Genomic DNA, 12,369 nt, shown 5'->3' with positions numbered 1-12,369 from the left:
TAAAAATGAGACTCAAGTCCATTTTAACCACCTACTACTTTCTAACATGGTTAACACTTTATGCAGACATGATTTAGAAAACTTTTGCTTTTTTAATGAGACTCGTGTAAAGTGTCTGAACGATGTAATGTGCTGTAACAAATAGAAGTGTAATTTACATTACAGTCATGTGATGTCCCAGTGGGCGTTTCCATGTGCAGGTGTTTTGTGGGACAGGCAGGTGCCTAACCTTGCCATTCAAGATGCAGTCATGGCTTCTGGCCTTTGTCAGAATTGCTCGCGACTTCTCAAAGAATTCGCTGCTCGTTTAAGTAAAGCCTGCAGAGAGTTTAAACTGAAAATAAGGGACGTTTTCAGAGAGCTTTCTCTGTGCACCTGCTTTAGGATTCCACCTGAGAGCAGTTTCCTGAGGAGGACGACTCAAGAGTTGCCCCCGTTACACCTCCTGTATGGTAGGAACTCTGTGGACATGCATTATCTTTGTTTGTTTGTAGATAGAGCTGTTGTGGAGGGGAAACACACCTTTATGCACATAACGTGTCTTTTTGACGTAAGAAAAGTTTACCCAATTGATATAATGTAGATCTGCCATTCGAATTTAGACTATCAAAATAAAGGTTACATCAACAGTGTCTTTTTACCTCCATAAAACAAACTCTGTTCTGTTTTTTCATACATAGAAAAAAAGAAAGTATGTGTATGAAATCATCTCCTACATTTTCACCTTTTTGATAATCTGTCTCTTCCTTTAGATGATGAAACCCAGCTGCTCAGTCAGGAAGGTCTGCAAACACTGAGCAGACTTGCAGCCTCAGAAAACACTGAACTCCAAATGACTGCAGCCATGTATTATTTACATCTCAGTCATCACTGTGAGTAAAGAGATTTTTATGTTGCCTGCATGATAGAGATGACTTGCAGATCAGTGGCACATAAAATGAGACCATTGTTTGCACCTCAGGTTTCTCATATCACTCGCTGCTAAGATAAGCTCTCTAACGGGTACGACCAGTATCATGCAAATTTTCAACTGTATTTTTTTTTTTCCAGGGTTGGCAGATAACGCTCATGCTTGGGTTTCAGTGTCATTATGAAGGAAAAATACAATGATTTTATTTTTGAAATACCACAACATGATCATATAGAGGACTGTAAAATTTACAGTTCAGTTTTCTTCTTTGTCAGATCATTGTGGTGATAAGCTCAGTACAGGTGATGTCCTGCAGGCTGCAAATGGATGGGCAAACATTTTTCTTATAGGCGGTTGATAGATTCCTGTTGGTTGAGATTAACAGACCACAGGAGGCATATATCTTCTAGGATAGGGTTATATCTAATATTTGGCTTTAGCTAGTGAGACTGACAGCTAATTTAGATGGTGTTCAACTTGTGGATCATCACTGTCTATTCTAAAAGAACAGGCATGAAGGTGAACTGACTTTGCTCTCTGTGTTTGTGTGTCCAGTGAAATCTCCATTACCAGATGCTTTCATGGAGCCGGTCATGGCTTTACTCTTATCAACCGACCTGGATGTGCAGAAGACTATCTCTCTCGCCTTGGTCAATCTGTTAGTGAAGAAGAATGGTAAGAGATGAGAGTCATGAGGTATTTAAAATACAGTCGTTTAATTCATGAACCTGAACCTCTGTTCTGTATTCGAGTCTTAATAAATAGGTAAAATCAGCACCGTGTCTCAAAGTCTATGTGGCTCACATGGTCATAATTACTGTCCATAAAATCTGATTTCAGTGTGTAAAGAGTTGGTGATTGAAATGGGGATGCTGGTGCCCATACTGGAGTTGTTCCAGTCTGGTGATGCAACTGCTCAGTGTCACTCCTGTGCCTGCGTCGCCCTGCTGGCCTCCTCAGGTCTGTACAGACAGCAGAGCTTTTCAAAATGAATAACTGACTACAGCGTAAATAATTTGCATTTATGTGAAAAATTGTGAAAAAGGAGAGAGAGAAGCATAAATCGAGATCTACAGACAATGTACAGCATGTGAATTTTCCTGGCTACTTACTGTGTATGGGGCTACAGTAGACTTTGACTTATTCTTTGTGGTCTTACTGGGATGGAAATTAGTTGCATGTTTCCATATAGTGACTTCTATTTGCAGCATCTAAGCTGAGGAAAACCACCTTGGCTCACCCAATTAATTATATAATGTGGGAATCACTGCAAAGAGAAAACATATAGCAACAGTAGTGTAGTTCTGTATAAATCACCTGAGCGTATGTGTGGATATCTTTCTTTCTTTTTATACAGAATCAAACAGAGATGCTCTCATGGTGGATGGAATCATACCATTGCTGGCTTTAGCAAAATCCTACGACCCACAGGTGCAGCAGAGCGCAACCTGGGCTTTGTTACATCTCACACAGTCAGGTTGGGATAGTTTTCTTTTTAATGTCACTGTTCATGTATTTTTTCATGTTGTTCAAGTTCTTTCCAGTGTTACTTTTGCAGAAATCTTAAACTTTCTCCTCTTTTTTCCAGATTGGTCAACGAGGATTTTGTGTCAAGCAGGAGCGATTCCCGTCCTGGTTCTTCTGCTGCAGTCCTCAGATTCAGAGGTTCAGTTTTGCAGCTGCACTGCTCTGTGCAACATCGCCGCCATCCAGGAGCATCACCCGAAGCTGCTCAGCATTGGGGGTCATTATTTGTTGAAGTCTCTTTTGACTCTCATGTCTTCCTCTGTTCAAAAGGTAACTGTGATCTTAACTGGAGCGATAACTGAATTTTTAGGGAAACAATGTTTGATAAAAAATCTTTTTTCTTCTCTTTTTAGAATTCAGCTCAAGCATGCAGATGCCTACAAACACTCTCAAAGAATGGTAATTACAGGCAATAATACACCTGAGATTGAGATCGTATAGGTACAGCAGATACTGTTTATCAATTTTATGTGCAGTTCTAATTCAGGAGCAGCTGATGGAGCTGGACTGTGTGTTGCCTCTGAAGGCGCTCCTGAAAACATCTACCGCAGTGTGGGCTAAGCCAGCTGTAACACTCCTGTCTGTGCTGTCTGCACACCCACCAAACAATGTAGGTTTTCCCACAAAGCAGCATCATAATAATTTGATTATGAAGACCTGCTTTCTAAAGCAAAAAAGACATGGAAATCTCACTTTCTACATATAGGACCTCCAAATGATGATATTTCTCTGGTTTGTTTCAAGGAATTCCTCGTGAGTGAAGGACTTTTGGATGAAATCGGTCAGCTGCTTCATCATCACAGGTCCAGCCCTGCTATAATCACACACAGCTGTGTGATAATCACTAACCTGTGTAGCTCTCACATGGGTCAGCAGGTACACGCAAGGCTACAACTCATGATTTCATGTCACATGTCTGTAGTAAAAAGACATGGATTGTGTTTGCACAGTGCCTGAGATGCATAAACTCTTGATAAAGTCATGTTGAATCCCATCTTTGTTATCTAGGCTGTGATGGAAAATCTGTGTTTATCAGGCCTCCTCTGGGCCCTTGTGTCTCCCGCCCTGTTAGATGAGACCTTGCTGCATGTGACATCATGCTTACATCATCTGATAACCTGGGGTGAGTGACCTGGGGTGATAAACATTGATCCCTTTTTATTATAGCTTACTTTCAACTTAATAATTATTATGATCTCTTTCATGAACACTTTCTTTCTATTTCAGATCCACTTAGGTCTATCCTGTCAGCAGCAATAACAGCAGAACAAGTTTCAGGACTGGTGAAGCTGTCTGGACAAATACAGAATCCTCTGTTGTCATATAACTGTGCAGCCATCATGAGCAAACTAGAAATGACTGGTAATATAATGTGCAAGCAAAGTACTACCTACTGATAGAAAACATCAAATAATCAGTTTTTGTTGTGTTTCTTTTGCAATAATTTCATGTTTTCATGCCGCTGTTCTCTTAGAGGAGGTCATCAGGTTGCTGAGACCTCACTACACGACCATGTCGGAGTACCTGTTGGTTTTTCTCAAAATGAAAGATGTTAAATTCCAGCAGCTCGGCATAATCACAATATTCAACCTCAGGAAAGGTTTGTATTTGTCGTACATTTATTTATGTAGGAACCGCAGGTACTACAGCCATTTTGATTATCTTGATTTTGATCAGATTATCCAAAGCAAATCTTAAATAGTCATCTATTGTAATGCCTAGAGCTCATAGCCTGCTCTGTGCTGTCTTCCTCTGCAGATGGAGACTTTTCCTCTCTGCTGGCGAACAGTGAGCTGGAGGTCCAGCTCAGGACGGTGCATGTGCAGACAGAGGAAACCAGACGTCTGCTGCAAATGATTCAGCCTCTTTCTCCATCCTCTGTTGACCCTTGACTTTCTCTGACTGTATGAGGCGTTTACATCTATAAACTGTATGGACAAAGAGCTTTTTTATAATCACCTTTGGTGTTTTAATGTGTTTTTACTTCTTTACTTTTTTCATGTTAAGTACAGTCAACATGTCACCTGAAAAACAAGGCAGAGACGCAGCATAGTATCAACTTTAATCAAATATGGCATATCTTAACTTCTCAACAGGTTAACAAGTGATAGTTGTGAGCAATACTTAAATTATAAGATCAAATATTGATGATCAGATACATTTGTTTTTATACGCTTTTATTATAATAAACTCACTTAACCTCTACGTCTCAAAGTCTGCTTTGTAAAGTGATTGCGCAATATCAAACAAAGCAACTGGCAGTGCAATAAACGCTTTGTGCATCGTATTTTCTAAAACAGCACTCACAAAACTGAAGCAAAGTCTTTGGAAAACTAAGTTCCTTAGCAGCTTTGAAATATGTGATTGCTATACTTCACAAAATCAAAGGGTAAGATAGGAATTGATATAGAAAATGAACTTTCACTAACACCCTAAACTCTTGTGTTGCACAAAACAGCGACTTGAGCCAGTCTTAATTCCACAGTGACAAAACTGAGGAAGGAAAAAGTGCTTAGGTAGCAAGAAATATCAGGAATAAGCAAAAAGCATATGGCTAACATATGTGACTGTTTGGATGGCTATTCCTAGTATTTCACAGAGGCATCACTGTCCATAACTGATATAAACTGCAATTGCCAGCAAGCTATCATTACCACTGTCTACATCTACAGTTTTTTTTTGGCTAGTCATTATTACTTCAGAAACCTGTTGTACTGAAGAAATTAATATCTAACTTGCCCAATACATGTGCCACTGGTTACACACAGAGAAGTGACCAAATGCAGACGACCTCAGTGAGGCGAGGCTGGGATTTTACATGCTCGTTCAAAGTGCTGAGGATGGGCAGCAAACTGGCTGTACTGCAGGAATTCCCATCTTTGGCAGAGAAATCACAGCTCTCCATCAAAGTCTTTGCCCACTTTGAAGGTGTTCAGATGACCTCTAAAGAAAATGCACAACAGGGAGATAAGAAAAAGAAGATATCAAGTGAAATGTTTCAGAGCAGCTCACAACAACTGTGATGCAGTGTTACATTTCAAAATGTATTAATGATACTGATTGTGTGGTCTGTGGACACTGTCACGGCTATTTACAGCTTAACTAGGAGCAAACACAGTTAATGATGAAGCATGTCCGTGAGTTTCTAGATGCTTGACTTCTATGATCTCACTAGCTGGCGCTAATCGTTGTCAGAATCTGCCTGTTTGTTGATGTCTATTTCCCACCCTGAGGGCGAGTCATGCTGCTGTGTCTCACCTGCTCGTTGGTGGGTCTGGATTTCCTCCAGGCCTGTGAGTGTTCTGAGAGACCTGCGTTCTTTGAAGGCCACAACAGGCACCATGTCCTCCTCATTCTTCAGCCCCAGCTGTGAGGACTTAGTTCCCACTGGCAGCTTGACAGCATCCTCTATAGTGCCATTGTGCACAGGCTCTGTGTTTTCCTTTGGTTGGGCTTCTTTTGGCAAGATCCTCGCTGGTACAGACTTCTGTGTTGAAAAGGATTAACTAATTTAGTCGAGGACAGGCTGTGTGGCTTTTAGAAGTGGAGCTGGTTAGTTATTAGTTGATGCCTGATGTGCGTCATATGAGCCCCGGGGCGATGTACTTTTTAAAAGCTGAACAGTAAATCTCACCGTATCTGGAGAATCTGTCCTTCTGGTTCTCCGCATGATCTCCTCAAGTCGCTGGAAAAAAACACAGCTCTCATTAGCGCTGTCACAGAAGGCTTTCTGAGAACATTCACTCTCTTAAATAAAACACAACTTTTGATATTATTGATTTTGATAATGAAAGATAATATATATAGGTGTGTGTGATATAGTAATCTGATCACTTGGAGGAAGAAACAAATAAATCCCTCATGTGTTTTAACATAATAAATAAATATAAAATAAAATAAAATAAAATAATGAATAAATCTATTCATCCTCAATATGTCTTAAACATGCATTTCAGCTCAAATTTGTAAATCAGCCTCAGTCTGAAGCGAGACTGTGCAAGAGGAGGATCCCACGAGAACGATGCGGACAGGCGCCGGCTTTACTGTCACAAATTTTTGGAAATTTCCAAAACTACAAAAGTTTCGGAAATCCATCTTTGATACTCTAAAAGATATGTGAAAAAGCCTTGGAACCATTCCCACTGTGTGCACTCTTTGGGGTGGCTCATTTAAATTGTGCTTTCTGTTCTCTCCTTGTTTGGAAAATAATCCTGTTTGAGTGGAAGGACCCACTTTCAGCAATGGACACCGAGTTAAACAGTGCATCAGATTCAGTTAGCAAAGGATCTTTATTTAATTAAAGACTCGACTCTGAAATTCTAAGCAAATAAATTGAATCTATAATTTATTTATTTACCTATTTATTTATTGTTGTTGCTGTTTTTTCTGCCCTCTACCTGTAGTTTAATTTATTTATAACCTTACATATCTAGTCTGTCTTATCGTATAGCTCACTTGTTTTTTTGGGGGTTGGAAAAAAAATGTTTTTGTTGTATATACTTGCTTATGTTGTACATACTTCAAAAATATATAGTAATGACTTCTTATCTCATCACCTTTTTTCTTGCTTGGCGCTCTGCATCTTCTTTTTGTGCAAGGATTTCTCGCTCTTGTTTGATCTGCTCGGCTTTCGCCATTTCTTTGGCTTGCTCCTCTTCTCTCTGAATAAAAACACAGAGCAGATACATGTTGTGAGAATCAGCACAAAAACATAGAATGTATCTTCCAATAAAAAATAACTGAGAATAAAAGAAAAAAATAAAAGCCATCCATTAGAATAGAGCTGTGCAATTTAACCTTGCTCCGTTTTGGCAGAACAAATGTTTGCACTGACCTGTTTCTGCAGAAGGGCGGCTTCCCTCATGGCCTGAGCTCTCTCTTCCTCCGCTCGTCTCTGCTCCTCCTCCTCCCGTCTCCTCTTCTCCTCTATGAGATGCTGAGCCTCGGCCTGCTGTCGCGCTCGCTCCTCTGCCCTCCTGCGCTCCAGTTCTTCACGACTCCGCCTGGACATGTCATAAATTTTGCAAACAGTATCAGTGGCCTGCTACTGCAGTGCTTCCTTCTTGTAAGTGGACATGTTTTTTACCTTTCTGCCTCCTCTCTCTGCAGACGCTCCTGCTCCTCTCTCTCCCGTTGTAGTCGGGCCTCTCTCCTCTTTTCAGCCAGGAGACGAGAGGCCTCCTCTCGGTCTGTAGTACCAGCCGAGGGCCTGCTCACAACTTCAGAAGGCTTTGGAGCTGGATGAGGAGGCATCTGGGAAGGACCTGATGGGCAATAATGTCAACATCAACATACAGTGTATCTGAATCACTTTAAATACTTCACTTTTTGTTTCAAGCATTTTTCCGTAGCTTACTTTCATCTCTCGTTGTTCTGGTTATAGCCTCCATTTGTGTCTCTGGCAGGTTCAAGCACGGAGTCTCTGGTGCATTTCCAGCCCTCATTTTCTCTTTCTGACCTCCAGCTGATGTCCTGACAGGCCGTGAGTTACCAGGAGCGAGGGCTGAACTACAAACAGCAACATCTTCCTCAGGGACCGACGGGAGCTCGAGCTGCAGCGGGGTTGAATGTCTGCTAATTGATCTGCGGGAACTCCTTTAAAATCCAGCAGAAGAGAGCAGATGTCCCGCTTTGTTCACATTATCATGACCGTGTCGTGAATGTGGTAGCGGGGGTACAGGTGCACACTTATTTTTACCTACCGTTCTGGTGAGGGGGAGGGTGTTCTGCTTTTTGTGACTGTGGCTGGTTTCATGCTGGTTTTGACGCCAGGTGATCTGATATTTGAGCCCCTGTTTGACTTTTTCTTATTGGCATCTTGCTGTTTTGTTGCTTTGATCTAAAGCAAAGAGAATGAAGAGAAAAAGGATATCAGAATCATAGTAAAGACTGAAAATACTAGCAGCTGGGTGATTCTAAAAATAATAAAATCATATATTATTTAGCAGCCAAAGGAACAGCTTTATATTTACCTGCGCCAGATTGATGCTTCTGTTGTTGGGACTGGGGGAGGCATATGGCCTCTGTTGGACCAAACCAGAGTGCTGCTGGGGTTTGAGAGGGGTGGTGGTGGTGGTGGTGGTGTTGGTGGTATTCATGGAGTGGAATGAAACTGCACGGCGACAAACATGGACAACTGAGCCAGTGTTTCGTGCCATAATTATGGGAAATTGGAGAAATATGGACAGATGTGTGGGAACAGTGAAAAGGATGGAAGTGTGGAGCAGTGCGTCAACAGAGAGGAAAATGAGCAGTGTTAGTAACCAGAGGGTATAGTTGCAGTTGTAGTGTCTTGCACTACGAACCAGTAGCATCGCTTTGCCATAATATTAAAGCAAAAGAGTGCATTCTGTTATCAGGGGGGAGGGGAGGAGTACCTTCTTCTCCTGACTCACAGCCAGCGCTCTTGCTCCTGGCCAGATAAGAGCAAGTGGGGGTAAGGAGGCGACTGACCAAGTTCTTCTCCCATGGTGTCAGTGGTAAGCGACGTGGAGCTACCATATTGATCAGTATAAAGTTTTAAGTGCAGCAAAAACAAAAGATAAGGCACGCCAAGAATCGTTGTGTTAAGATACAGTATAGATACTGTGAAGTATGGTGTTATGAGTTTAGAAAGATTATGTTAAAAGCAGCAGAAAAAAAAGAAAGCATAGTCATCTCTACTTACTATTCTTGGTGGCTTTCCTTCCTCTTGAGTTTTGACTGAGATTCTGTTGGGCCCTTTGGCTCTTCTCTATTGTTTTGCGCACAGCAGATTCATGCCGCTCCTTAATTCAGGAAAACAAGCGGAAGTGTCGTTGTTACTCAATTCAGGGCTGTGAAATGAATAATAAATAAAGATAAATAAAAAAAAGTTTCTTATTTCCACCATCAAACTCACTTTCTCCTCCTTCAGTCTCTGCTTGCGCTTCTCCTCCACAGCGGCACGCCTCGTCTCCTCTTTGTACCGCTGCTCCAGGAGTTTCTTCTTGCGCTCCTGCAGCTGTTGTTCATAGTAGAGCCTGGCCCGTTGCTCCCGCTCCAACCTGCTCAGCTCCCGAGAGGCTGGGGAGAAAAAAAAAAAAAGTGAACCAGTATAAATAGATTTATGTTCATCTTTTTTAGAAATTGAGGACAGAGCTGTATGAATTGTACCACCATAGGAGCTCACATACCAAGTAACTTCTCTTGCTCTTCTCGTCTCTCTCGTGCTGCTTTCAGCCTCTCGTCAATATTTTGTCCATTAGCCACTAGAATGCCAAGATAACACCTTGCAGTCACTGGTTTGACGACATACATTACATTAAGGCAGTCTGTAAAAGGACTCTGTGCTTTAAGACATGATCTGGTATCTTAATAACATCGCATCTGGCTGATTTAAAGAGTGAGTGTGACCCCGGCTGTGTCAAACCTGCAGTGGCCCTTGGAGAAACTGAGTTGGAGATTTGGGCAGGCTTGTGAACAGGACAGGCTGCTTTCTTGGCCTGCGTATTTGGTTTGATACAAGAGCCATTCTCTGGAAGCGAGGAGAAAAATCATGCATGTTATTCAGTGAAAAAATAAATATTTTTCATTATCTGACACTCAATATTTTTTGGAATCCAAACCCTAAATGTATATTTTAGTACAACAAATGATATGAAGCAGCTGTTATGTGTAAACAAAAACCAATCATCATGAAGACTCTTTCCCAAACGGTGGTTGTTATGGCCTTAGGGTCAGCTACAGATGAAAGAGCCATTATAAACAGCAACAAAAAAAGTCAAGTTCTAGACACAAGACTGAAGAGTAATCAGTTTAAATGCACAAGGGGGGTAAAAATCACATGAATGTCAATGTATTCCTTTAGGGTTAACAATGTCAGGATGCTGATTATTCTATGTATATTATGTAATCTGTGTCCACAGATGCCCCATAGTTTTCTCAGGTTTATGGTAGCCATGCTCAATTACAAACTGATTTAACAGAGGGAATATATAATCTGTATATTCTGCTCATGCGTCATCAGTATGATCAGATGATCCTGTGTTTGTGATCTATAGTCATCCTGGCTTTGCCTCAAGGAAAGGCTTGTTTAGATCAGCTACGATTCAAAACCCTTTGCAAAAAAAGCAAATTGCTACTAACCTGATGCTCTTCCAGATCCATTCCTCTTCCTTTGGCTGTCGATTGTACGTGAAGAAAGTGGTCCCTGCGATGGAGGGATGACACTCTGCTTCTTCTGCACAGCCATCGTAGGTATTGAGCCTGGCATACCAATGCTCACACTCAAAACCCCCCTCCTTTCTCCCCTCCTTTCTCCTCCTCCCCTTTTGAATTTCTATTTCAAGATGCCTTCGGGTTCTAACTGTTAGAGAGCTGTGCAGGGGACTGCCTCCTGCATCAGCTGCTTGTCCATCTGTGCCTTCAGAACCAAGCGAGTTAAAAACAAGAAGCATCCAGTTATTCCCTTGTCCAGTGGGCTGGAGATAATTTAAGGCAATGCTATCCACAAAGGAAATTTACTTCAGTCTCCTTTAAGGTTATGGAGGTCTGGAGAGAATCTGATCCTCAATGAGTCTCGTCTATAAAAAGGCGACTCCCCATTTAAAGATCTCACCCCTGTGAGCTGCTCCGCTTTACTTTCACATAATATAGCTGTGTCACTTTAACTCCCCCACCACACTGCCTGCTTCCTAGATGGAAGTGGCCGAAGGGATGCAGCGTTTCCTGGAGACAGAAAAAAAAAAAAAAAATGGAGGCAAAGCTGAAAGCCTGTCCTCATGAATAATTACCATGACAACGGTGGTGTAATATTCAGTGACATGCATTGCCTGGACAGTAACTTGCTCTGATGTAATTGGTGCTTTCAAAAGCTGAGGTAAAAGCTCACCCCCATAATTCTTCCTTTGAATGAAATGGTCTGACCACTAGATGGAGGTCTTTCTATCTAGAGGACAAGGTGAAGTCAGCCTTGCCCCTTAATGACTTCAGCTACATTCACCTAAATCTACTTGGGCCAAATGTCTAAACGCCTTACCAAAATGAGGTCATTCAAAACAATAATTATCTGCTTCTACTTCCTACATGCACTTATTAACTTTGACTGATCTGACATCACATTCATTTGTCCCAGTGCCCTATTTTGACTAAAATGGCCAATATGGCCAGTATGGTAAATTTAACATTATAAAATCTTGAGGTTTAGTCATGAACATAAGTTTTATTTTATGTACTAAACTAAGCCCAATTATATTCATAAGATAACAATCTAACAAGTTTAGAAACAAAAATAGCAGCATCATTTGGAAACTTTCAGACACTGATGAATTGATTAGTTGACAGGCAGAAAATTATCACACATGTTAATTAGACTACATGTTATCCAAGTACAGGCAGGTTATTTACTAGAAACTGCTGCAAGGAAATACACAGAACAAGGCCAGAGTGTGTTAACTATTTCAGAGCAAGCTCATCTCTTACCATCCTGGTGGTTCTTGAGCTCATCCGAGTGTCTTTGTCTGCGAGGCTTATTCAGCCTCCATTTGGGTCATGTGTCCCTAAAAGCTGGTTCCCCAGTTCCTGGTTCTCCTGGATCCACATCCAACACCTTGTCAGCAGCTTCTTCCCTGGTTGTGTGCAATGAAATTTTTATTTTATTATTATTATTATAAATTCACATTTAAATTTTTTAAACAACATACCCCTTTCATTCTGGTACATTCAAACAAGCTATCCTTGGATTAGGAATTTAAAATTATTAAAATATATTATATTATATTCAGGACAAGTAGATATTTTGTTTTGTTTTTGTTATGCCAAATTTACTCTCACTCTGTGCCAGCCTAAAAATACACATTTTTAATGATTAGACATAGAAAATTGCTTGATCTGCCACATGCTGTTTTGTAAGTTTAATGAGTTATGCTTTTCAGTCGAATTAATAATGAAAGAAAATAAAATCTTCGAAAATC

General features: G+C 41.0%; 2 protein-coding genes across 4 annotated transcripts; one reads left to right on the top strand and one right to left on the bottom strand.

Annotated features, from left to right (window-relative positions):
- Positions 1-242: 242 nt before the first annotated feature.
- On the top strand, positions 243-4,642 carry LOC111665863 (uncharacterized). Its single transcript, XM_023420963.2, has 13 exons — positions 243-452; positions 753-872; positions 1,466-1,585; positions 1,751-1,870; positions 2,268-2,387; positions 2,499-2,707; positions 2,791-2,836; positions 2,914-3,047; positions 3,182-3,313; positions 3,446-3,560; positions 3,665-3,799; positions 3,912-4,037; positions 4,196-4,642. The coding sequence occupies exons 1-13, from the start codon at positions 251-253 to the stop codon at positions 4,327-4,329; spliced, it is 1,713 nt and encodes a 570-aa protein (XP_023276731.2). The 5' UTR covers positions 243-250; the 3' UTR covers positions 4,330-4,642.
- On the bottom strand, positions 4,483-11,033 carry map7a (microtubule-associated protein 7a). 3 transcript variants are annotated; one of them, XM_023420958.2, is made up of 15 exons: positions 10,544-11,033; positions 9,828-9,932; positions 9,592-9,666; positions 9,318-9,481; positions 9,105-9,204; positions 8,815-8,931; positions 8,410-8,573; positions 8,140-8,276; positions 7,794-8,032; positions 7,524-7,701; positions 7,272-7,440; positions 6,994-7,098; positions 6,072-6,122; positions 5,696-5,924; positions 4,483-5,380 (listed from the first exon to the last, which is right to left on the bottom strand). In XM_023420958.2, the coding sequence occupies exons 1-15, from the start codon at positions 10,668-10,670 to the stop codon at positions 5,370-5,372; spliced, it is 1,971 nt and encodes a 656-aa protein (XP_023276726.1). In that variant the 5' UTR covers positions 10,671-11,033; the 3' UTR covers positions 4,483-5,369. The 3 variants fall into 3 exon arrangements, with proteins under 3 accessions (XP_023276726.1, XP_023276727.1, XP_023276728.1); XM_023420959.2 differs by having other exon boundaries at positions 8,410-8,549; XM_023420960.2 differs by lacking the exon at positions 8,815-8,931 and having other exon boundaries at positions 8,410-8,549; positions 10,544-11,032.
- Positions 11,034-12,369: the final 1,336 nt, after the last annotated feature.

This window comes from Seriola lalandi, unplaced genomic scaffold (genome assembly GCF_002814215.2).
Source record: "Seriola lalandi dorsalis isolate HSWRI2012SDOR001 ecotype SW California unplaced genomic scaffold, Sedor1 jcf7180002054660, whole genome shotgun sequence".
NCBI lineage: Eukaryota > Metazoa > Chordata > Actinopteri > Carangiformes > Carangidae > Seriola > Seriola lalandi.
The sequence above is the reverse complement of the archived record's forward strand: the minus strand, read 5'-3'. Positions and strand labels throughout refer to the sequence as shown.

Excerpts from the sequence above, each read along its gene's own strand:
- LOC111665863 (XM_023420963.2), top strand. The coding sequence starts at position 251 with ATGGCTTCTGGCCTTTGTCAGAATTGCTCGCGACTTCTCAAAGAATTC. Across the intron at positions 453-752 it reads CCCGTTACACCTCCTGTATG|ATGATGAAACCCAGCTGCTC; the intron begins GTAGGAACTCTG and ends CTCTTCCTTTAG. Across the intron at positions 3,048-3,181 it reads CTGCACACCCACCAAACAAT|GAATTCCTCGTGAGTGAAGG; the intron begins GTAGGTTTTCCC and ends GTTTGTTTCAAG.
- map7a (XM_023420958.2), bottom strand. The coding sequence starts at position 10,670 with ATGCCAGGCTCAATACCTACGATGGCTGTGCAGAAGAAGCAGAGTGTC. Across the intron at positions 8,277-8,409 it reads GAAGCATCAATCTGGCGCAG|ATCAAAGCAACAAAACAGCA; the intron begins GTAAATATAAAG and ends TCTTTGCTTTAG. Across the intron at positions 7,441-7,523 it reads CAGAGAGAGGAGGCAGAAAG|GCGGAGTCGTGAAGAACTGG; the intron begins GTAAAAAACATG and ends TGACATGTCCAG.